This window comes from Oncorhynchus nerka, linkage group LG8 (assembly GCF_034236695.1).
Source record: "Oncorhynchus nerka isolate Pitt River linkage group LG8, Oner_Uvic_2.0, whole genome shotgun sequence".
NCBI classification, from domain to species: domain Eukaryota; kingdom Metazoa; phylum Chordata; class Actinopteri; order Salmoniformes; family Salmonidae; genus Oncorhynchus; species Oncorhynchus nerka.
Window position 1 is genome coordinate 29,978,334 of NC_088403.1, and position 24,262 is coordinate 30,002,595.

The following is a 24,262-nucleotide window of genomic DNA, read 5'->3' on the forward strand; positions in this document are numbered from 1 at the left end:
GAGAGGAGGAGGAGGGGAGGAGTAAGAGGGGGAGGGGTTAAACAAAACAAACAAACAAGAGGGGAGGGAACCGTGAGGAAATGACTAAAATGGTTTCAATCACTTCAATCACCTAAATTACCTTGAAAATGGCACATAACCATATTTGCAATGGCCTGTCGTAAGTCTCATCTCTATACCCCACACATACAATTATCTGTAATGTCCCTCAGTCAAGCAGTGAATTTCAAACACAGATTCAACCACAAAGACCAGGGAGGTTTTACAGTGCCTCACAATGAAGGGAACCTATTGGTAGATGGGTATAAATAAAAAATAAACAGACATTGAATATTACTTTGAGCATGGTGAAGTTATTAATAACACTTTGGATGATTTATCAATGCACTAACAAAAGGATTGGACCCTTTTTTAAATTTTTGCCTAAAATGACATATCCAAATCTAACGGCCTGTAGCTCAGGACCTAAAGCAAGGATATGCATATTCTTGATACCATTTGAAAGGAAACACTTTGAAGTTTGTGGAAATGTGAACTTAATGTAGGAGAATATAACACAGTAGATCTTACAGAAAGACTCAAAGCTGTAATTCTCAAAAAATGTAGCATTTCTAAAAACATGTTTTCACTTTGTCATTATGGGGTATTGTGTGTAGACGGGTGAGAAAGAAAACATCTATTTAATCAAGTTTTAATTCAGGCTGTAACTAACAAAATGTGGAATAAGTCAAGGGGTATGAATACTTTATGAAGGCGCTATAGTTTTACTTGAACCTTCTTTGAAATCATGCGTTTCCCTCAACTTGCTCTATCCCAGATATGTGTGGTTTTACTCCTGTCTCGTCTCCCTTCGACAACTCATTACATTTGATTAAAAATAGATTGCTAGCTTTTAGGCATCACTGTTAAATCCAGACTAAAACCAGGGCCTCCAGATATTCTTCCATAATTGTGCCATGATGATAATTGTTATGCTGTGTTTAAAAAAAAGTACGTCTGAGATTCTTTCTCCGAGGCTAACGTTGGATAAGTGTGTCGTGTCTTTCATTTGAGTAGATTTGGGTTGGAAGAGGGACTTGGGAATGAATTCAATGAAATTTCCATCCTAATACGAAGTTGCCACAAACCCAGATCTCACAATGAAAAGACACAAGTTATCTTTCAAAAACAGGAAATGACTTATGTCAGGAGACAGTACCCTTACATACACAGGCTTCATCCTTACTAGTCTATGCATCCTAGAATTAGACGACGTTGTTTCCTAAGGCCTCACCCACATTAAACAATCCCTTCAAAGGGGACAAGAGGAGCTACGGTCTAGTGAAATGAAACCAGGCCTAAGTATCCTCTTACAGTAAGATCATTGATTTAATTTCCCACAGTGCTCTGCTGTGCTATTGCAGCCTGCTATATACAGTATAGCCCCCTCAATATCAGGTCTGTATACAAGGAGCTCAAATGGAGATGTTCTCCTGTGTCTCGGTATCCCCTTTGATCAGAGTGGTGACACCAGAGAGCAGAGAGTGGAGGGTTTATAGGGAACTGTGTCAAGCATGTTATGTAAGAATGCAGTACTCACAGAGTATTGAGCTCTTTGACGTGCCACTGTCAGCAGCAGGACGTTAGCCCTCTGGATGGGTGTGTGTACCATGGAGAGATCGGCTATGAAATAGTGTGTGTGTGTGTGTCTGTCTCGGTGTATGTGTGTGTGTTTGTGAGAGGTCAGTGTCTGTGTGTTGGAGGTACTGGGCTATGGCTGGAGGTAGGAGGTCGACTGCTAATTGTCTAATACATAGCCTCCTTTAGTTGTAAAGTATTCATATTCACCAGTTGACTCAACTACTGTGAGTCATCTTCACTGAGCCGTGTGTGTGTGTGTGCGTGTGTTCATCTGATTATAACCTGTTGTTGACTGTTTGTTTATAAGCAGGTGTTGGCTTGTTGTGCTGCCTGTATTATGTATATATTTTCAATCCAAAGGGATAAGACAGATCTGGTGTATTCTCAGGTATGCACACACGCACACTTGCACACTTGGCCACAGGTACGCATGCACACACACATGCTTTTACTCTAATATTGATTGATTTAACTGGAACTATTGTCAGCCAATGGCTTTCCCAGAACTCTGTGTCTTCCAGTTAATTGGCCAATAACACACACCCACATGCATACACAGCTAGTAACGGAGACCTCAGCCTCATGTCTTAGGAATGGAAGGTCCCACTCTCTCTAATCCGTCCTGTTTCATCCCTCTGTGTGTGAGAGTCCGTCTGGGCAGTGGTGACGCACTAAGGAGACTGCAGCAGACACACATGCATCACCTCCTTTCACCATCACTTACATCAGCAGAGAGAGGTAAAGAGAGTTTAATTAGCCAGTGATTTAGAGGGGGGCTGAGTCTGACCCTTCAGGGGAACCACTACCTGTCAGTGGTGTAACAGACCAACAGTAACAGACCAACAGTCCCACTGGTGGGGGAGAAGAGAGGGAGAGAGAGAAACAAACAACACAGAATTACCTGGAAGGCTTTACAACGACCAAAGACTACCAGGAAAACAGTCAGAAACCTGAAAACACCATCCAACCTGGAACTGACTGAGTAATGTTAAGTCTGAAGCTATATTTTATTTCCAAAAGCCAAGAAGAAAAATACACTACAATGATATATTTGACGTTATAAGGACTGAATGCTAAGTTAAGGCTACCAAGCTTGATACAACTCCAATTAGCACTGACGTGTCAAGTGAGAGGTGTCAGAGCCCTTTAGCCCAACAATGGCAGGAGAATCAAACCGGCTACCCCGACCAAATGCAGAGGGCTTTGAAGCTGCCTCCCGCTGTTCAGAGGTAATTAAAATACAGTACCCTCTGTATGTAAAAAATGACAAGGCAAGAAAATAGTACAAAATGAACCTCCTTATGGAAAATCAAGAGGCTCTTTTTGCTGACTGTTGGGAACAAAAAAATGGGAACATAAGCAACTTAATCTTCCGCACAGACCATCCCCTGGCATGGCACAGTGCTATATTTACACACTTCCGCTCTGTTAAGGGGGCGGGGGGCTTGTTAGCGATGGGTTGAAACTCAGGATACTGGGGATTCTGAGTCAGCTGATATGAATCTCTATAAGTCTGGAACAGTATTGGTACAGGGCAACCCCAAACAGTTTCAGCTGGACTTTCACCTAATCAAAGAATTAGCCCCGCAGGAGAAGCTATCCCTTGAGAAAGCTACCCAAACCCCGAGCGGGTCAGACCAGACCTCTTCATTATATAACCCTACAGACTAGAGGTCTACCGATTATGAATTTTCAACACCGATACCGATTATTGGAGGACAAAAAAGCCGATAACCCGATTAATTGGACGATTTTTAAAATGTATATATACATACATTTTTGTAATAATGACAACAATACTGAATGAACAATGAACACTTTTATTTTAACTTAATATAATACATATGGGCTTTTGGATGGGTGTTCTTAAGGTGATTCCACAGGTTGGTGGTATTGTTTGATTTAGCCGTTGCTGACCCCATGCTTACATCTTTATCACAAATAAGACACCTTGCTTTCCCTGGTGCCAATTCCATGTAATAGTCCCACACTTGTGCTCTGCTTTTCTCTGCCATCTGTAAAACACACACACAGCTCTGAAGTGACAATGATATCGAAGAGTCTGCTTAGGAGACAAATACTCTCAACTGTTTGAATAAAAATAGAGTTTATGTTACCTGTGATGAATGTTGAAAAAAAAAAATGTTTTAAATTGTTGTAAATTCCTATATGCAGGAAATCCTATTTTAATAATGGACATGGTAAGAATTGACTACCAAAGTGCGAGTCATAATTCCCATGACACCTTCTAGCAAAATCTGAAAAGCGGTTCCTTCATTCATTTATTCCATAGGATATTTTTAGATTCACTTAAAATAAGGTCTGTGTTACGTGTAGGCTTACACCACCTTGCCAATTTTATAACTGTAGATATCCATAGGACAAGGTAACTCTGATCAATATTGGCTAAATATAAGTGAAGATCATTTTTTTTTGTAGAGTGGATTTATGAAAATATTTTGACAAACGTTACCTTATCCTAGTGAGATTTACACGGGTATCAAAACGCCAAGGTGGTTTAAGCATGAAACACAGACCTTATTTGAAGTAGATCAAGACATTCTCTATGGAAGACATGAACGGTAAAATAACAAAGGAACCCCTTTCAAGTTCAGCCGCAAGTTATTACAGGAATTATAACATGTCGACTATTTCTCTCTAAACCATATACCTTTGACTATTACGAGCCTGCTGCTGCCTACCACCCCTCATCCAGACTGCTCTATCAAATATCAAATCATAGACTTAACTATAATAAACACACAGAAATACGAGCCTTCGGTAAAATCCAGAAACTATCACCTCGAAAACAAAACGTTTATTCCGTTCCGTATTTTATCTAACGGGTGGCATCCATGAGTCTAAATATTCCTGTTACATTGCACAACCTTCAATGTTACGTCATAATTACGTAAAATTCTGGCAAATTAGTTTGCAAAGAGCCAGGCCGCCCAAACTGTTGCAGATACCCTGACTCTGCGTGCAATGAACGCAAGAGAAGTGACACAATTTCACCTGGTTAATATTGCCTGCTAACCTGGATTTATTTTAGCTAAATATGCAGGTTTAAAAATATATACTTGTGTATTGATTTTAATAAAGGCATTGATGTTTATGGTTAAGTACACATTGGAGCAACGACAGTCGTTGATTGATTGTTTTTTATAAGATAAGTTTAATGCTAGCTTGAAATTAAGGATAAATTCACCCAGCTGGAGGTAAGGCAGGTGGAGCTGGAACAGCAGGTGATTACACTCCAGTCAGCACAGACCCAGACAACAGTCCAGCACAACAACACCCCCTTAACCAGACCCGGAGAGCTGGAGAGAGACATATCTGCACTCTGGACTGTAAATGAGACAATATCTCCAGGAGAAGAAGCAGGAGCAAGAGAAGAACAGAGCACTGGAGAGGATCAGACTGCTGGAGGAGAGTGTGAGGGGGATGGCGTGTGACAGAGAACAACCCACTAGAGAGGTGGCCACCCCTGAGGAGAGCCAGCAGAACAGCCCACCTCAGCTTCCGTCAAAAGTCTCGACACCACAGCAGAACAGTCCACCCCTGACCACAGCGTCGAAATCACAGCGGGACAGACAAATGAAGAACCTAAGCACCCCCCGTCAGCCACCCTGATAGCCCTCCTGACAACACGCCCACACCCACTGAGGACATACACAAGACACAGATTGTACTCCTTATGGACTCAAATGGGAAATATATACAAGAAAAAAAAAAAACATTTTCCCAAATACAGTGTGTCTAAACTCTGGTGTCCAAACACCCAGCGCACCCTAGACCTTCTGTCTGAGGACCAACTAGGATCACCCAGCCACATAATAAAACACACAGGCACAAATGACCTGAGAGCCCAGCAGGAAAGGGTGGCCACAGCACTCAAGAGAGTGATTGAAAAAGCTTATTCTACTTTCCCCAATGCACATCTCCACTCTGCTACCACGAAAAGACTTCCAACCTGCTACCATACAGCAGGTAAATGCAAGTATTTCCCGTGACTGTGCCTCAAAACCAAATGTTTACCTGGCCCACCACTCCACCCTGGACTTGAACAGCTTCTATGACCAGGTCCAACTATACAAGGCAGCAGTGCCCACCTTTGCCCGGACCCTAAAGGCCATCGCTCTCAAACGCAGCCCCAACACCTCACACAGGAGCAACAGATCAATAGACACCCCGCCCAGACCAGCAAGACACTCTCCCAGACCTGCGGGACCCCCCCGGACCTACACATAGAGGACCCAGGCCGAGAGGACCTACAATCCAGACCACAACACCAGCCACATCCCCACCCCAACCAATCAACACCCCCAAGTCAACCATGCCCACACCCCATGTAGGCCCCTTCAGATCAGACCTATGCCCCTCCTGCCCACCCCATGGCCCCCACTTCCGCAAAGAGGACCCAGGCCGTGAGCGGGTAAACAGGCCCAACCCCCACCCCATCTTACACTAGCCGAAGCCAATGGCATGTACCAGATGCTCAGCAGGCTCTGCTCACACTTACTGGCCTGATGCCAAACCACACAACCAACAACATTGGACACTTTATGGGACACAAAGCCTTCACTATCTCATCCTGGAATATCCAAGGCCTGAGGTCATCTGCCATCAATCAGAAATACAGACATTGTCATCCTACAAGAAACCTGATATAGAGAAGACGGACCCACTGGCTCTGCTAATTTGATATAGAGCAGACCTAATTCACTCTATTAAATGAATCGAAACAGGAATATTTTACATTTGGCTAGAAATTCAAAATGAAATATCAAGGCACAAGGCGAGACCCAAATGCAAACACAGGAGACAGATGGTTGGAGTCTTATGTTTATTAATCCAAAAGGAGCAGACAAGAGAATGGTTGTGGACAGGCAAAAAGGTCAAAACCAGATCAGTCCAGGAGGTACAGAGTGGCAGACAGGCTCGTGGTCAAGGCAGGCAGAATGGTCAGGCGGGCGGGTACAGAGTCCAGAAACAGGCAAGGGTCAAAACCGGGAGGACTAGAAAAAGGAGAATTGGCAAAAGCAGGAGAACGGGAAAAACATTGGTTGACTTGGAAACATACAAGACGAACTGGCACAGAGAGACAGGAAACACAGGGATAAATACACTGGGGAAAACAAGCGACACCTGGAGGGGGTGGAGACAATAACGGGGACAGGTGAAACAGATCAGGGTGTGACAGGAAATGATCTTAACAGAGAAAAACATCCTCCTGTGTGCTATCTTTATTTTACCTTTTATTTAACTAGGCAAGTCAGTTAAGAACACATTCTTATGTTCAATGATGGCCTATGAACAGTGGGGTTAACTGCCTTGTTCATGGGCAGAACGACAGATTTTTACCTTGTCAGTTCGGGGATTCGATCTTGCAACCTTTCAGTTACTAGTCCAACGCGTTAACCACAAGGCTACCCTGTCGCCCCTATATCTATCTATATTCCCCCACTAGAATCTCCATACTTTAATGAAGACAGCTTCTCCATCCTGGAGGGGTAAATCAATCATTTCCAGGCCCAGGGACATGTACTAGTCTGTGATGACCTAAATGACAGAACTGGACCAGAACTTGACACCCTCAGCACACATGGGGACAAACACCTGCCTGGAGGTGACAGCATTCCCTCCCCCATAACCAACAAAAACGGGTCACAACTCTTGCGTCTCTGTTGCACGCTGGGTATGTACATAGTCAATGGTAGCCTACGAGGGGACTCCTATGGTAGCTACACCTATAGCTCATCTCTTGGCAGTACTGAAGACTACTTTATTGACCTCTACCCAGAGTCTCTCAGAGCATTCAGTCAGCCCACTGACACCCCTATCAGATCACAGCAAAATCACAGTCTACTTGAACAGAGCAATACTCAATCATGAGGCATCAAAGCCAAAGGAACTGAGTAATATTAAGAAATGCTACAGATGGAAGGAATATTGTGTGGAAACCTACCAAAAAGCAATTAGACAACAAATTCAATCCCTTTTAGACAACTTCCTGGACAAAACGTTCCACTGTAATAGCGAATATTTAAACTTGTCAGTAGAAAATCTAAACGTTATATTTGACCTTTCAGCTTCCCTATCAAATAAAAAAATTACAAACAGATGTAACGGCTGTCTTGGGTGGAAGAAGGAGAGGACCAAAGCGCAGCGTTGTTAGTGTTCATCTTTTTAATAAACAACTGAACACTTAAAAAATACAAAACAACAAAGTGACAACCGAAACAGTTCTATCTGGTGCAGACACACAAAGACTGAAAATAACCACCCACAAAACACTAAGGAAAACAGGCTACCTAAATATGGTTCTCAATCAGGGACAACGATAGACAGCAGCCTCTGATTGAGAACCATATCAGGCCAAACACAGAAATAGAAAATATAGAAAAACTAACAAAGACTGCCCACCCCAACTCTTACCCTGACCATACTAAATAAAGACTAAACAAAGGAATAAAGGTCAGAACGTGACAACAGAAAACTGAAGAAAATGAACAACAATGACAAATGGTTTGATGAAGAATGCAAAAACCTAAGAAAGAAATTGAGGAACCTGTCCAACCAAAAAGGTATTGACCCAGAAAGCCTGAGTCTGTTGTGAATCCCTAAAACAATACAGAAATACACTACGGAAAAAGAAGGAACAGCACATCAGAAATCATCTCAATGTAATTGAAAATCACATATTCACCCTGCACAGGCTAATTGACAAACAAACAAACAAACCAAAACAAAATCAAAGCCTTCTCATGCTTTGTTGATTTAAAAAAAAGCCTTTGATTCAATTTGGCATGAATGTCTGCTATATAAATGAATGGATAGTGGTGTTGGTGGAAAAACACATGACATAAAATCCATGTGCACAAACAAGTCAACAAATTAAAATAGGCAAAAAACACACATTTCCTCCCACAGGGACGTGGGGTGAGACAGGAATGCAGCTTAAGCCCCACACTCCTCAACATATACATTAACGGATTGGCGAGGGCACTAGAACAGTCTGCAGCACCCGGCCTCACCCTACTAGAATCTGAAGTCAAATGTCTACTCTTTGCTGATGATCTGGTGCTTCTGTCACCAACCAAGGAGGGCCTACAGCAGCAACTAGATCTTCTGCACAGATTCTGTCAGACCTGGGCCCTGACAGAAAATCTTAGTAAGACCAAAAAAATGGTGTTCCAAAAAAGGTCCAGTCGCCAGGACCACAAATACCAATTCCATCTAGACACCGTTGCCCTAGAGCACACACAAAACCATGCATACCTTGGCCTAAACATCAGCGCCACAGGTAACTTCCACAAAGCTGTGAACGATCTGAGAGACAAGGCAGGAAGGGCCTTCTATGCCTTCAAAAGGAACATAAAATTCGACTTACCAATTAGGATCTGGCTAAAAAAAATCTTGAATCAGTTACAATGAGGGAAAAAAGTATTTGATCCCCTGCTGAATTTGAACGTTTGCCCACTGACAAAGAAATGATCCGTCTATAATTTTAATGGTAGGTTTATTTGAACAGTGAGAGACAGAATAACAACAAAAAAATGTTATAAATTGATTAGCATTTTAATGAGGAAAATAAGTATTTGACCCCTCTGCAAAACATGACTTAGTACTTGGTGGCAAAACCCTTGTTGGCAACCACAGAGGTCAGACGTTTCTTGTAGTTGGCCACCAGGTTTTGCATACATCTCAGGAGGGATTTTGTCCCACTCCTCTTTGCAGCTCTTCTCCAAGTCATTAACATTTGGCAACTCGAACCTTCAGCTCCCTCCACAGATTTTCTATGGGATTAAGGTCTGGAGACTGGCTAGGCCACTCCAGGACCTTAATGTGCTTCTTCTTGAGCTACTCCTTTATTGCCTTGGCCGTGTGTTTTGGGTCATTTACATGCTGGAATACCCATCCAAGACCCATTTTCAATGCCCTGGCTGAGGGAAGGAGGTTCTCACCCAAGATTTGATGGTACATGGCCCCGTCCATCGTCCCTTTGATGCGGTGAAGTTGTCCTGTCCCCTTAGCAGAAAAACACCCCCAAAGCATAATGTTTCCACATCCATGTTTGACGGTGGGGATGGTGTTCTTGGGCTCATAGGCAGCATTCCTCCTCCTCCAAACACGGCGAGTTGAGTTGATGCCAAAGAGCTCCATTTTGGTCTCATCTGACCACAACACTTTCACCCAGATGTCCTCTGAATCATTCAGATGTTCATTGGCAAACTGCAGACAGGCATGTATATGTGCTTTCTTGAGCAGGCGGACATTGCGGGCGCTGCAGCATTTCAGTTCTTCACGGCGTAGTGTGTTACCAATTGTTTTCTTGGTGACTATGGTCCCAGCTGCCTTGAGATCATTGACAAGATCCTCCCGTGTAGTTCTGGGCTGATTCCTCACCGTTCTCATGATCATTGCAACTCCACGAGGTGAGATTTTGCATGGAGCCCCAGGCCGAGGGAGATTGACAGTTCTTTTGTGTTTCTTCCATTTGCGAATAATCGCACCAACTGTTGTCAACTTCTCAACAAGCTGCTTGGCAATGGTCTTGTAGCCCATTCCAGCCTTGTGTAGGTCTACAATCTTGTCCCTGACATCCTTGGAGAGCTCTTTGGTCTTGGCCATGGTGGAGAGTTTGGACTCTGATTGATTGATTGCTTCTGTGGACAGGTGTCTTTTATACAGGTAACAAACTGAGATTAGGAGCACTCCCTTTAAGAGTGTGCTCCTAATCTCAGCTCGTTACCTGTATAAAAGACACCTGGGAGCCAGAAATCTTTCTGATTGAGAGGGGGTCAAATACTTATTTCCCTCATTAAAATGCAAATCAATTTATAACATTTTTGACATGCCTTTTTCTGGATTTTTGTTGTTGTTATTTTGTCTCTCACTGTTCAAATAAACCTACCATTAAAATTATAGACTGATCATTTCTTTGTCAGTGGGCAAACGTACAAAATCAGCAGGGGATCAAATACTTTTTTCCCTCACTGTATAGAACACTTTGCCCTTTATGGTTGCGAGGTCTGGGGTCTGCTCACCAACCAATAATTCACAAAATGGGACAAACACCCAATTGAGACTCTGCATGCAGAATTCTGCAAAAATATCCTCCATGTACAACGTAGAACACCAAATAATGTATGAAGATCAGAATTAGGCCGATACCCGCTAATTATCAAAATCCAGAAAAGAGACGTTAAATGAGGTGGAAAGTGAGCTGCACTTTCTAACCTCCTGCCAAATGTATGACCGTATTCGAGATACATATTTCCCACAGATTCACAAAGAATTCGAAAAACAAACCCGATTTTGATAAACTCCCATACCTACTGGGTGAAATACCAGTGTGCCATCACAGCATCACGATTTGTGACCTGTTGCCACAAGAAAAGGGCAACTAGTGAAGAACAAACACCATTGTAAATAGAATCGATATGTTTATTTATTTTCCCTTTTGTACTTTAACGATTTGCACATTGTTACAACACTGTATATACACATAATATGACATTTGAAATGTCTTTATTCTTTTGGAACTTCTGTGAGTGTAATGTTTACTGTTCATTTTTTTATTGTTAATTTCTCTTTGGTTTAGTATCTACTTCACTTGCTTTGGCAATATGTTTCCCATTCCAATAAAGCCCCTTGAATTTAATTTAATTGAGAGGAAGTGTGTGAGAGGGATGAGAACGGGATATAGAAATATATATAGAAACAGCACCTGTCAGCCATGATGTACAGTTGAAGTCAGGTTGGAGTCATTAAAACCTTGTTTTTCAACCACTCCACAGATTTCTTGTTAATAACAAACTATCATTTTGGCAAGTCGGTAAAAACATCTACTTTCTATATGACAAGTCATTTTTCCAACAATTGTTTACAGACAGATTATTTCACTTATAATCCACTGTATCACAATTCCAGTGGGTCGGAAGTTTATATACACTAAGTTGACTGTGCCTTTAAACAGCTTGGAAAATTCCAGAAAATGATGTCATGGCTTCAGAAGCTTCCGATAGGCTAATTGACATAATTTGAGTCAATTAGAGGTGTACCTGTGGATGTATTTCAAGGTCTACCTTCAAACTCAATGCCTCTTTGCCTGACACCATGGGAAAATCAAAAGAAATCAGCGAAGACCTCAGAATAAAATTGTAGACCTCCACAAGTCTGGTTCATCCTTGGGAGCAATTTCCAAAAGCCTGAAGGGACCACGTTCATCTGTACAAACAATAGTACGCAAGTATAAACACCACGGGACCATCAGGCTGAGGAAGGAGACACTCTCAGGAAGGAGACACTTTCTGTCTGAGAGAGACTGTTTGTTCTTTACTCGAATACCTGTATCCCATTATAATCCCATTATAAACATCCCAACAGTAAAAATCACCCCCAACCTCTCACACAGACATTCCAACATTAAAGGCATTAACCTGGTGCACACAGAAAACACATGAATCACAGTTTCTTTCATTTTACAGAAAAGACACCCCTGCCTGATTCCTGGTTCAACCCGTGCCAACCAGCTGTTAGTGGCCAGGGCTCCATGAAGAACCCTCCACTGGAGGTCCCCTGACCTCTTTGGTACTGGGGGTTTGTAGAGCCCCCTCCACCTAAAACCCACCATACTCTCTGCCCCACATACCCCCTGCCACTGATGTGCCTTCACTCCTGTTAGGCTTCTAATGTTCCTAACCTTAAAGCAGAGGCTGTAGAGGGCTTTACCTCCCACATCCTCAAACTCCCCCAGGCTCGGAGGGTTAAAATCTAACAAGTCCTCCAGACCCTCTTGCCAGTCTCCAGTCTCTGCCTCACCTGCAGTGGCAGAAACATTGGTGGCCCCTCTCCATTTGGCCGCTCAAACATCCCTCTTACCGGCTCAGACAGTGCCTCCTGGACATCCTCCAGGAATCTCTCCAGCAGCCTAAGAGATGTTATTCCTGTTTGTTGTGCCAAGACTTCCGGGCTTTTCCACCCCTCCTCTCCCAGCAGTCTCAGGTCACCCAGCCTTTGTGAACCCCCTGCCATCAGTTGCCTCTGCAGGGTGGCCGACTGAACCGATCTCAAAGGGATGGCTGGGTTGTGGCTCCACACCCCCTTCTCATATGGGCCTTAGCAGCTGCCAGGCCCTCAGCATTGCAGAGTAAAAATCTGAGAGACCTGCTGTACTCAGCCTCTCCAGCTTCATGAGGAACAGCTGCTGGTCCAACCCTTATCCGCCAGCTCTCCTCAGCAGCGCGCATGCTGGCTCCCTCCAGCCAACATCAGCATGGTACAGCAGTCTCTGCACCGCCTTCAGCCGGAAAGCAGCCACCCTGCTCTCCAGTTCCACCAGGCCCTGTCCTCCTTCGTGAACGATCATGTACAACACTGCTGCCTTCAGCCAGTGATGGCCCGAGCAGAAGAAATCCACCAGCTTGCGTTGCAGGTCTGGGGATTGAGGACAGACAGTTTATGCCACAGGGAAGATGCCACCAGGTTGTTAATGATCAGGAGCCTCCCTCTATATGACACTTGGGACATGAGCCACCTCCACCTGGCCAGTCTTGACACCACTGCCTGAGACAGCCCCTCCCAGTTCTTCCTTACCCACTTCTCCGAGCCCAGGTACACCCCCAATACTTTAAGCCCTTCACAACCCCACTGCAAATCCCCTGGAAGCAGAGGAGGAGCCCCATCCCCCCATGCCCCACATAACAGAGCTTTGCTCTTGCCCCAGTTTACCTTAGCTGATAAAGCTCCCTTGTACACCTTCAGACTGGTCTCTAGTGCCTGCATATCCTGATCATCCCTGACCATCACAGAAACATCATCTGCATATGCTGACACTGCTATGCCTTTCACCACATCCATTCCTGTCAGCACACTCCCTGCAGTCTCCTGCGTAGCAGTCCTATAAAAGGCTCAATGGCTAGTGTGTATAACTGCCCCGATAGAGGGCATCCTCGTCTAATGCCCCGTCTCACCCAGACTGGCCTACTGAGCCCCCCTCCCACCTTGACCATACATGACGCCCCAGCATACAACAGCTTCACACATGTCAAAACACTCTTCCCAAACCCAAACACAGACATCACATTGTGGACCATACCCATACTCATGGTCCACTCTATCAAAAGCCTTCTCTTGATCCAAAGAGACCAGTCCAAAGTTCACATTAGAATCTCTCGACAAGTCCAACATGTCCCTGATTAAGAACAAGTTGTCCGTGATTGAGCGTCCCGGTACACAATATGTTTGGTCCTTATGTACTATCGAGTCCAAATGGGACTTCAGTCTGTTAGAGAGGACTTTGGCAAATATCTTGTAGTCCGCACAGAGTAATGCCACAGGCCTCCAGTTCTTAAGTTCACACAAGTCCCCGCTTTTTGGGCGGGAGAGTCAGAGCCGCCCGACGCATTCACGCAACACGCAAAAAAATCCTGTCCAATTATTCCCCAGAATATTTTATAAAACTCCACTGGGAGTCCATCGACCCCCGGTGCACGACCGGGGGACATCTGGGTTACGGCCTCTTCCAGAGGAATGTCCATTTCATCCCTCTGTGCCAGAGAGAGCTTAGGGAGTACTGCGAACAAGACTTGAGCACACATAGAATCACACACTTCTGCCCTATACAACTCAGTATAAAACTCCACAGACCACTCCCACATCTCCCCCACCACAGAGGTCACCCGCCCATCAGACAGCCGCATCTCACCCACCACAGAGGTCACCCGCCCACCAGACAGCCGTAGACAATGCATGCCCTTGGCTTCACTTTGGTCTTTCCAAACCAAAGAAGAAGGAGCTGGGAGCATCCATCTCCTTGAGCATGGAGAACCTAGCTCTTACAAGTGCTCCCTTTGCTTTAACCTGGAAAAAAATGCCCAGGTCCCTATGTAATTTGGCTAAGTTAGCCTGGAGGCCTACATTGCCTTGCCCCACCATCTCTACCTCTATCTCACTAATACAACGCTCTAGTTCCCCTATTACTCTCCTAGCCTCTGAGGATGAGAGAGCTGTGTACTGTTGACAGAAAAGCAGAATTTGGACTTTCCCCACATCCCACCATTGACTCAGAGACTCATACTCCTCTCTTCACTGCCCCTACCTTTCCCAAAAGTTCTGGAAACCTGAGCAAAAAGTGGCATCTTGTAGGAGCTTTACATTGAACTTCAAATAAGATGCCTGCCGGGGCCCTGGTGAAATAGACAGCTGAGCCATGGTTATGTGATGATCCGAAAACCCCACCGGGAGAATGGTAGCACCCAGCAGCCTATTGCTCCGATTCCTAGACACGTATAACCGATCAAGTCGGGCTGCACTCACCCTAGCCCCAAAAACCTTCACCCATGTATACTGTCTTGTGTTTGGATGTTTAGTTCTCCAAACATCCACTAGGTCGAACTGATTAATGACATCCCTTAACACTCCCACTGACACTGAATGAGGCTCTTCCCCATTTCTGTCTTTCATAAAATCCATTGTACAGTTCCTGCCCCCTCCGACCACCAGCGTCTCCTCAGGCGCCACCTGTGAGAGTTCCTGTCTAAGGCTCCCAAATAGAACCCATCTTTCTCTCCCTGTGTTAGGCGCATACACATTTATAAAGACAAAACCCATGTTGTTAATTTCTGCTTTAACAACAAGCAGTCTACCTTTACACACCTCCTTTGAGGAGCAACGTTTTACAGACAGCCCCGGTGCAAAAAGGACTGCCACCCCTGCACTAGGATTTGTCCCATGGCTCAACACACTTGCCCCTTTCCACCAGAGCCAATCGACTTCATTCAACACATCACTATGCGTCTCCTGCAGAAACAACACCTGTACTTTTTTTTGTTTTACATATTCACCCAACACACTCCTCTTTCCCGCATCTCCGGCGCCATTTATATTGAGCGAGCCTACCCAAAGAGTCTCCATAAGAAGTGGGAGAAAAGCCAGCAGAGAAAGAGACCAATAGCAAAGCTCAAAAAGCCCCAGTATACATCTAAACAGTGTCGGAAGGTAAACCTTTACACACTGTTGTGACCCACTTCCTCAACCTAAACCGTTTCCTGGGTGAGAGGACACCATGCCCCTCATTTTTCATAGCATGTTGTACTGATCTTACAAACTTGGATCAGAAAAAAAGCCTCAAGATGAACTTTTTTCCCCTTAGTCTCATTCAGGAACCTTGTCAATTCTCTCAACGTGTACTTAGACCCCTCTGCTTGACTGGCTGTCAGCTCCGGGCCCATTGAAGAGGAGTCTGAAAAAAATAACTCCTCATCCTCTTCCTCAGACTCACTTTCCTCCTCATCTCCATCTCCCACCCTGACCACCTGCCCTTTCTCTCTGGTCAGGGCATCACCCACAGCAACAGGCAAACATTCCATGGTGCCTTTAACCACACCCTTTTCCCTTTTCCGCTTGACACCCTCCTCCTCCCCCCCTAATCTCTTACACTTCCCCACTATACTCTCCTCATCCACTAGAATAACCTGACTAAACCCAGCATCATCTACACCACCCCCCATAGCATAACTAGGTCCAGAATAATCTACACCACCCTCCATAGCATAACTAGGCCCAGCCTCAGCTACCCCACCATCTCTAGCCTGACTAGACCCAGCCTCCGCTTCCCCACCATCTCTAGCCTGACTAGACCCAGCCTCCATTACCCCACCATCTCTAGCCTGACTAGACCCAGCCTCCATTACCCCACCATCTCTAGCCTGACTAGACCCAGACCCCGCTACACCACCATCCATAGCCTGACTAGACCCAGCCTCAGCTACCCCACCATTTCTAGCCTGACTAGGCCCAGCCTTATCTACACCATCATTCATAGCCTGACTAGACCCAGCCTCAGCTACCCCACCATCCATAGCCTGACTAGGCCCAGCCTCATCTACACCATCATCTCTAGCCTGACTAGGCCCAGCCTCATCTACACCACCTTCCCTGGCATGACTAGGCCCAGCTTCTGCTGTCTGCATCTCATTACCCCCTGCACTTTGATCTCGATTTCCCCCACTGGCGCTTGTACCCTCACCTTGTCTATGGGCTTTATGTGGGCACGCAAAGCTCTTATGCCCCAAATCCCCATACTCAAAACACCGTAGACTATCTGTGCTGGCAAACCCTGCATAGAGCCCCTCCCCGTGCCTCACTTTAAAATGCACATTTAGTTGTTGCTCATTGTTGTTCAGAAACATAAACACTTGCCTCCGGAATGAAACAACGTGCTTAACGGCATCTGCCTGAAAGCCTGCTGACAGTACACGAAAACCGCTAGCAAACTTACAAAAACTACTCAGCTCTTTCCTGATTTGGTCATCCGTAATAAACGGAGGCAAATTTGCAACTACCACTCTTGTCCATGAGGTAGAGAGAGGTGAAATTCACACCAACACATCCCTTACAAATATTCCGCAAACAATTAGCCTACCAACCAAATTAGCCCTAACTTTGAAAAAACTGTGGATACCACTAAAACAAATATTACATTAACCCTCCACCATAGAAAAATAAAATTGAAAGAAAAGACCAGAAAATAATCAAGTTAGTTAGGACGGAAACCTCCACACCAAACACTCAAACTCCAAAAAACTCCCAGCATGCACTGCAAGAGAGAGAGTGAGAGTGTCTCGCTCTCTCTCTCTGACTCTGTCTCTGTCTCTCTCTGACTCTCTCTCCCTCTCTGTCTCTCTCTCGCACTCTGAGTTTTTGTCCTTGTGATTTCTATCATTTCTTTAACATGGAAAGCAGTCTACCTCAAATATTGCATAAGCAATGACTCAAGTGTATGAAAAGAAACATTCTTTCTTCGCCTGACTCAGCATTATTTTAGATGATTCTAAAGAGACACATATAGCTCCATAGAGTGTATTGAGTGTTTTGAGTTCCTCTGAGTTTCTCTGACTGTTCCACTGTTTCCCCACTAGATGGCTCTGTAGAACAGGTAACACTACTTGAATAGATGCTCAGCAGTCTTCTGCTTGGTTTGATGACAGCAATCTCAGGTGGTGGACTGTGTGGGCAAGAACGAGTGTGTGTGGGAAGTCTGTGGGGGGTCTCTGTGGACACCAGGTGAGGATCATACCGGGGGGCAGCAGGTGGAGTGGGGGCTGGGGGTCAGGGGGTTGGGGTAAGAGACTCAAAGCCTAGACAAGCAATGAGGTGGGGGGTTGAACCACAGCTGCCTCTCAGCTTGCAAACACCAGGAGGTATAATACGAAGAGCGGTCAATGTGTTAAGAAATACTGCTACTACTTTGTAGGCCAATACAGACCTCTGTATGAAAGGAGTTTGCAAACTAAGCTGTTTACCGAGGTAGTAATTCTCTCTCTCTCACACACTATCTATCTTTATCTCTCCTTTCCCCCATCCCTCTCTCTCTAGATGACATATGTGACCTGAAGGTGGAGAGGCCTGGCATTGTGGACATGCTGACGGCCAAAGAGAGGGAGACCCTGGAGGAGAACGATGAGAAGGAGGAGAAAGGGAAGGAGGTGGAGGTGGGGAACGGAGAGAAGGGCCAGCAGGAGGACCAGGGAGAGGAGAAGGAGGTGAAAGTGGAGGAGGAGGAGGTGGAAGGAGGAATGTTAGAGGAGGATGATTTGGAGGAGTTGAAGTCCCAGGTGTTGCAGCTGGTGTTGGAGCTGGAGGAGGCCAGGGAGGTGTCTCAACAACATGAAGAGAGCTTCATGGAGATCCAGGGTGAGTTGCTGTTTGTGAGTTTGAGTGTGTGTGTGAGTGAAGAGTTTGTGTCTGAGTGTGACTGTATTTGTGTTAGTGTGTGGAATTGTGTGTGTCTGAGTGAGTGAGTGTGAGTGAATGTCTGTGTGCCTGTGTGTGTGAGACTGTGTGTGACAGCTGTAGCCATGATTGCATGCTGGGTGTTTAGTTCATTGTGACATCACGGCTGGGTTGTGAGAGGGTTGTGAGGTCCTATTGCTCAGCTGTCATGGTTCTTGTGCCAGTTGTCCCTGCCCCCAACTCCCCCATGGTCCATTCTGCTGACTCACATGCATACTCACTTTGTTCCTCCTCTCCTCCGCCTTTCTCTCCCTCCTCTTGTACATTTCCTCCTCTCATATCCCCCCATTCTCTTCCTCCCCTCGCTCCTTCTTTCCTCTGTCTCAGGTCTGTTGGAAGATGAGCGTCTGGCTAGTGCTCACCAGGCAGAGAGCTTTACCAGACAGATCCAGAGACTGCAAGGTAGACACGCACGCAAGCGTGTATGCACCCACACAGACATGCACACACCCTTATACACAACCTCTCCTGTCTCCACTTCTGATAAATGAGCACAGCACCATTATCTTCCCCTACTGTCTCATGAAATAGTGTATTGGCTGAGGAAAAGTTAACAATAAACATAACTTTTATAGATGAACATAACTTTTAAATGATCCCCCCACTCTTTGTCTCCTAGTAGGGTCTCATGATAGTGGAGAGAGGACAACTTTAAGAGATACATGGATTGGACACAATATCCTTCTCTGTCTATTTGTACTGTCCCCATCACTTGACAATGCTATAGGGTTTAAACAAAAGTTTTATAATAAATTGTTCCAAGTAGAGTCAATATTAAAAGCGCTATAGGGTTCCAATACACATAGCTGAATATGACACTATATCTATTCTCTTATGACTTAGTCCCACCATAGTTATATGGTCTAAAATGACAGGCTTATCTAGTGCCAATTACCAATCTTAGACTGTATTCACAGAATTTGTCTGCTTGGCAAGACGTCTGGTATAGCTCCATGATTGGCTGAAATCTCAATGGTGCTCAACCTCAGGAGACTTGATGGCCACCGTATGAATGATGTCACGTGACCAGAGAGACACCAGACCATAGAAATCCATATATTACTACTCTGTTCTATTTCATTCTGTGCACCAGACATCATTAGTTACAGGAAGGACAGTGGCTCCAGACGACATAGAGGCCTTGTCATGATGTCACTACCTTAGGAGAAGATGCTCAGTCTCCAGGCTCAGCATTTGGATAAACATGGGGTCATGTAGGTGACTGAGTGTAAGGGTGCGTGGGGGGGTGAGAGGGAGCACAGCACTCCCCCCTTGCAGTGACACTCACCACATGACTCCTATTGGAATGCAGACTGGGGGTGGGGGGGGGTCGAGGTAGGGGTAGTTTGTCTTAGCTCATTTGGCTTTGTTATTCTGCTGTTGTACACACACGACGCCAGTGTTTCCCATCTACAGTGAGGGAGAAGGAGAGAGAGAGGGAGAGAACTCTCCGTACATGGTGCACTCCACGTAACGGCAACCCCAAGGCAGAATGCCATGTGACATCAGAGAGAGGCCACAAGCTGCAACACTGCTTAAACCCCTTACACAAACATTAAGGCAGAAGGGGATTGATGTTCCCTTAAGGAAAGTTCTCAAGAGGAGAATGTGAACGTATTGTGTGTGAACGTATTGTACAACTGCTCAAGAATTGCCCTCTTGCTCTGGTGAGCCCAGATGCCTTTTGTCCCTAACCCAGGACAAGCCTATGTCCAGTACAATACTATACTGTACCTCACACTATAACTAAGTAAGTAAGTAGCTTTGTCTGAGCCAGAACTGCCCAGACTGTACATCTTCGTAATGTTGTGGTCCAAGAAGTAATCTAGGTGTGTGGTTCCTCTGTGCAGTGTGTGGTAAGAGAGCTGGTCTGCAGACACTGCCATATAGCCATGGCCTCTTGAGCTCTGGCCATGTCTTTGTAAACACATCAGTCTCTCTTCACTTTAAAAGTCAAGTATGTGTGTGTGTGTGATTAATGAGGAGAGGTGAGGCGACAGGGGTTCTACTTTAGAGATAGAAAGCCCAGACCAGAGCGAATGCCCTTGTCCCTCTACTCTGCCTTCTCCCTCTTCACTCTCCTCCCCATATCCCTGGCTCATTCAGCTCTTGTGTCTGCTCTTTGCAGCCAGGACATGTTCACTAGAGTGTTTACCAGACCTTCCTGAAATGAAAGGTCCTTGACAGAGTACAAGTCAACATTGCTTGTCTTTTCTGATTTACAGATTGACATGAACTCTCCTCTCCTCTTCTATTCTCTTCTCCCCTTTCCTTCCCCCTCTAGCTCAGCTGCGTTCAGTCCAGGAGGAGATGGACTCTCTGGAGGAGGAGAAGGAGAGTGAGCTGGGGGAGGTGCAGGAGGAGCTGAGGTCTGCCCAGGAGGAGGTGCTGGTTCTGCAGCAGGCGGGGGAGGAGGCAGCAGCGGAGAGGGAGAACGACATCGCCTCCCTGCAGGAGGAGCTGTGTCGTCTGAGGGCCGAGCTGCAGCGTCTCTGTACCACGGCCCAGGAGTATGAGCTGGAGATCACCACCCTGCGGGCTGAAATCAGTATGAAGAGCATGAGGAGGGAGGGAGAGACTGACGGTACTATCATACTATATACTGCACTAACCCTGCATCTAACCCAAACTACTAACCACTACAACACCACACAAGCTGCAACACTGCTTAAACCCCTTACACAAACTCAAAACACAACCATTCCACACACATTCCCTGCCCATCCAGTACACCACTCCATACATAACACTGAAGCAATGGAAACCAATCAGTGATGAGGAAAATCTCCGTCAGTATGCACAGTAATATGATCCAGTTAAAACTGTAGGCCGGATCCAATAGACTCAACAGGTCCAGTTGGCAGAGAGGCCTTCTTAGCAGCAGAGAACTATGGGTAAATACGAGACAGTCTGGGAGTCATCATCGTGACTCCAGGGTTTCCAGATTTGTCTTTAGGCCTCTCCATTAAAACACACTTCGGCAATGTTTAGAGGATTTATTGGTGTTATTGATCGCAGGCTCAGGGTTATTGGTGAAGTCACGCATGGAGAGTTCAAGGTGTCGCACCTATACTGTTAGGAAAGTATGGTAATGACACAGCACCACCGTGTGCACTCAAACAAGAGGGAGGAAAGCCAACAGCCCCTGTTTCAGTTTGATGGGTTGATTCTCTCGTGGTTCCGCTAGTCCGTAACGATCTAGGTAGATCCCCTTTCAGTTTTAATGCCCCACATTGTTGGATAGGCTGCAGAACTCCTTACCTCTTGACTCTCTGGTGCCACCAGGGTAGTTTATGGCTCGAGTATTAGATGTGTTGAATGAGAGTTGCAGTTGTTTTGAGTGAATGAAGAGATTGTTGTGGTTGTAATGTTGAAAGTTGTAATTTGTAGTTTTTGTAAAAGTAAAAAAAAAAAAAAAAATCTTTGTTAGAGTGATCATTTCTCTATTGTTTTATTGTTGTGCTGAAAATGAGACGTTGGTCTCGATGGGTTTCCCCAGACTAAATAAAAGAGGCCAATAAAAATAAATTCAACCTGATGAGTAACAAACTGTTTCGGAGAAAATGAGGATCGCAATCTGTCTTGGCCTCTGTAGGGATGATGCAGACTGAAAACTGATTCCTCCTTCAAACACTCTAATGTTGAAACCCCTCAAGTCCAGAAAGCAGGCGAAAGCTTTTAAAAGTTCTACTGTGCTCTCTGTCTCGATGTGCTCATTTGTTACGGCTGCTCCTCCTTTATTTGAATTGAATGCTAATAAGTAGAAAAACAACTCTGCCCTACACAATAGTAGATATAAATTAGTTAAAGTCCCATATTTTTCCAGGGCTGCTTTTTTCAATTGGTTATTTTCAGAAGAGAGCCTGGGTACTGCGCGCTCTCTCTCTCCGTCTCTGTCTCTCTCTCTCTCTCCCCCCTGGCCATTCCTCCTCAGTGTTGTAAACCTCTTCTGGTTTCTTCTCTCCCTACTTTATGCATTCAGTATAATGGTGACATAACATATTATCTAGCAGAATGAGTAACACAGGGTTACTTGATCAAAGGCTCTCTCTCTCTCTGTCTCTGTCTCTCTCCCCCCTGGCCATTCCTCCTCAGTGTTGTAAACCTCTTCTGGTTTCTTCTCTCCCTACTTTATGTATTCAGTATAATGGTGACATAACATATTATCTAGCAGAATGAGTAACACAGGGTTACTCGATCAAAGGCTCTCTCTCTCTCTCTCTGTGTGTGACCTGTATTATATTGGCAGTTCACAGTACTCTATCCTCGTGCATCTCCAGCCTGTGCATGACTTTCATTAGCCTGTGTAACAGCAGGGCTAATGCCAGAGAGAGAAAGAGGGAAGAAAAGAGAGGGAGGAAAGAAAAGGGAGAGGGAGCGGGGGAGAAGGTGGTATTGAGACAGAATTAGGACTGTAAAAGTAAAGGAAAGCAGGGATTCAGAAAGGGTCAATGAGATTGTGCTCAAGATACAGTGGTGGGTCTAAGTGTACTGTACCTCACCCAGTCACATAAACACAGTAGGCTATTATTATAGCCATAAATCAGGATCTTGAACAAGAAGTGGCAACCTCTCTCATAGCCACCCACACATACACACTTTCAGGTGTACACACACGTGCACACGTTTAGGTATACACACGTAAACACACGCTGCCCAGCAACATTACAAACAACATTCCTAATTATAACACCTGTAAGAGGAGCTCTTTGGCACTATAGTGCTGTCGTGTTTAAAGGTAAGCTTATACTTGGTTATTTTCAGACTTCATCCTCAACTCTCCCACACTCATTGACCACCTTCATCCAGGGGAGGATTGAGCCTCTCAACCAACGTCTGTGTGTTGCTAACAGTATAATGTAGCATCCTCCACTGTCCCTGTTTCATACCAGTCTCGATCTAGTGAACCTCTGTTCGCAAACACTAATTGGATAGCTTTTTTTGGCAGACATTTTATGCTCGCTGTGGAGTGAGCTTACGTCACGTTCTTAACTCTGTTACACCTGAACACATTTCAGGACTCTATCTAAACTAATATGTTACAGGGCCATGGTGGAACCAGTGTTGTTCAAAACCTCAACTACCTTCCTCGCCATATCACACCCTTTCCTGTGGAATCTGTTACCGTGACTACTTATTGTTAACATGGTTCAGTGCGTCAACTTTCCCACCCCAACACACACCCAAGACAAAACAGCACACACTCATGTGACCCTGTGTACGTGTGTGTGTGTGTGTGTGTTCCAGGTGAGGTAAGCCAGCTGACGGCGGAGTGTCATGCGATTTCAGACGAGTGTCAGACCCTGAAGGACGAAAACAAACAGCTGAGCCACAAACTGCAGCAGCTACAGCAGCAGCGAGCCGGGTGAGTGGCCGAGCCGCCTGTCGAACAAGGTGCCGACCAATTAGTCACAGGCTCTCTATGTCTGGGGACCCCCACATTGCTCTACAAACCTACCGTCTGTTTATTGTCTGCAGATCATCTATCATAACTTTTTGTCTGGGGTTTGATGTATCAGTAACAAGCTGTCAAGTCCACAGATAAGACAAGATCACACAGGTATACGTAAGAGGCTTTTTAAAGCCTTTGTCTCTTCCATCTCTATCCCAAAGACATTTCTTCCTTGGTCGTCTGGATGTGTGAGAGTGTGATCTCGTTCCTACAGTATACACCCTGTAACATACCTAGGAGGTGTGTGTGTGTGTGTTATAGGTCCCAGTTTTGGGACTGGTGCAGCAGATAATAGTTCCTGTAGCACAGGATAAATTATGAAACAGGAGAACGTGGCTTCTCTTTCAAAGGTTCTCTCGATGATTTTATTCAACATTCTCTCAAGGGCAA

At 45.2% G+C, this 24,262-nt stretch overlaps 1 protein-coding gene across 3 annotated transcripts in view; it reads left to right on the forward strand.

The window, feature by feature from the left end:
* LOC115133817 (coiled-coil domain-containing protein 136-like) overlaps positions 1–24,262 on the forward strand; it is a 65,928-nt gene that overhangs the window by 30,208 nt on the left and 11,458 nt on the right. For all 3 annotated transcript variants that reach the window (XR_010464534.1, XM_029667296.2, XM_065021663.1), the window contains exons 3-6: positions 18,004–18,321; positions 18,748–18,822; positions 20,705–21,004; positions 23,668–23,785. Coding sequence is in view for 2 of the 3 variants with exons in the window: in XM_029667296.2 (XP_029523156.1) it covers positions 18,004–18,321; positions 18,748–18,822; positions 20,705–21,004; positions 23,668–23,785 (811 nt within the window). In the remaining variant the exon portion in view is untranslated. The remainder of the gene's footprint in view (positions 1–18,003; positions 18,322–18,747; positions 18,823–20,704; positions 21,005–23,667; positions 23,786–24,262) is intronic.